The 1,831-nt window shown below is 58.4% G+C and overlaps 1 protein-coding gene across 1 annotated transcript in view; it reads left to right on the top strand.

Moving 5' to 3' along the window:
* Positions 1–6: 6 nt before the first annotated feature.
* Positions 7–1,831, top strand: part of KCNH6 (potassium voltage-gated channel subfamily H member 6) — a 17,116-nt gene continuing 15,291 nt past the window's right edge. Inside the window, exons 1-2 of the mRNA XM_006776726.2 lie at positions 7–137; positions 989–1,219. Coding sequence (XP_006776789.1) covers positions 62–137; positions 989–1,219 — 307 coding nt within the window. The 5' untranslated portion in view covers positions 7–61. The remainder of the gene's footprint in view (positions 138–988; positions 1,220–1,831) is intronic.

The following is a 1,831-nucleotide window of genomic DNA, read 5'->3' as shown; positions in this document are numbered from 1 at the left end:
ACAGGCGAAGGCGCCGGGAGCCGAGGTTCTGGTGGCTCCGGGCAGAGGCCGCGGCCAGAAGATGCCGGTCCGCAGGGGCCACGTCGCACCCCAAAATACTTACCTGGACACCATCATCCGCAAGTTCGAGGGCCAGAGTGAGTGTGTGCGTCGGGGTGGGGGGACGATCTGGAGTTCTGTTTCCGTGGCAGGGGCAGTCGGACCTCTCTGCTAACTTTGAGTGGAGCAGGGTGGGGGATACTGGATGCTGAATGCAAAAAAATCCTTTGCTTTAATGTCCCCCCACACCTTCTTCTCCAGCGGCCCCACTTACCTCCATGTCTGTCCTCTTCTCTTCTGGAGCAGAGTGTCAGCGCACAGCACCCCCCCCCACACACACACACACTGAGTTATTTTCTTGCCCCCCAAGCCTTGACCTTCCCTTCTATCAATGCCCAGCTTCCGCCTCTTTACACACACGCACACACACACACGCACACACTCACCCCTGCACACACACACACTTCCTCCAGAGGTTTCCTTGACATTCTCCTCTTCACCGCCTGACCCTGGCCCTCGCTGGTCTTTCTAGGAGCTCCCCCAGGTCTGACCCCCAGGTCACACCCCTGCTCCCTCTTCCTGACCCTCTCCATTGTCTCCAGGAAGCCTTAGGCCTCCCTCCCACTTCACTGACCCCATTATTGCCCTGGTCTTCCCACAATCCCCAGGACTGACTTTCCTTCCCCCACTTCTCAGGTCACTGCTCTGCTCCCTGATTCTGACACCCTCCCCCCATTACTCTCAGGCACCCCCATGACTCAGCCTCCTTGGTTTTCTCGCCCTTCTCAGCCCTGACCTCTCCTTCCCTCATTCTGGTCACTGCTCTGCTCCCCCATCTAGATACCCACCCACCCCTCCCCCACTGCTGCCAAGGGTCCCTATAATTTTTCCCTCCCTGCCACCCAATTCTGGTTGCCATGGGCTTCCTCCCTCCCCGCTCCCACCCCAGGTCGAAAGTTCCTGATCGCCAATGCTCAGATGGAGAACTGCGCCATCATTTACTGCAACGATGGCTTCTGTGAACTCTTTGGCTACTCCCGAGTGGAGGTGATGCAGCGACCGTGCACCTGTGACTTCCTCACCGGCCCCAACACCCCACGCAGTGCCATGACCCGCCTGGCGCAGGCCCTGCTGGGGGCTGAGGAGTGCAAGGTGGACATCCTCTACTACCGCAAGGATGGTGAGGTGCCCTCGGGCCACAGGCTCTTGATCCCTCTCTGGTTCTGCCAGAGTGGCCATGGGGAGGGCACTGACCCTGGGACTAAGGGCCTGGATAAATCTAGTTTCCTGTCTGGGCCTCAGTTTCCTCATCTGTGTGGGGAAGTGATGGGCATTGGAGGTGATGCCTTTAGAGGTCCTTTTCAGAAACAGCACTTCAGGCTGAGCCACTGACTGGTCCTGGTTCTGGGCAGAGCCTCCCACTCCCCCATCCCTCCCCCATGTCCCCAGTCTCCTGGCTATCCACTCTGTCACTGTCAGCCCCAGCTGTCAGGCAACTGGAATGGAAATTAACTTTCCCTCATCTCTGTCTGCTCTGGGGATTAGGGGAGGAGTCAGGGCCTCTGTGGCCAAGTAAGGCATGGTGGCTGCTGGATGGGAAAGAGGGGTGGGTCTGGCTCACCAGCCCCGGCTCCTTGGAAAGAGAAGGTCCGGAGATTGGCCTGATCTGGAGGCTCATTGAGTTTGGGATGTCACTGCCAAATTTACTGCAAGCAGAACAGAAGCACAGGGCAGGGCCTGATGATAAAGACTTCTGCAGGCCTTTGAAGCTCTTCCCCAGGACCTCTGAGGC

This window comes from Myotis davidii, unplaced genomic scaffold (genome assembly GCF_000327345.1).
Source record: "Myotis davidii unplaced genomic scaffold, ASM32734v1 scaffold69, whole genome shotgun sequence".
Taxonomy (NCBI): Eukaryota; Metazoa; Chordata; class Mammalia; order Chiroptera; family Vespertilionidae; genus Myotis; species Myotis davidii.
Note: the sequence above shows the minus strand (reverse complement) of the source record. Positions and strands in the feature narration are given on the sequence as shown.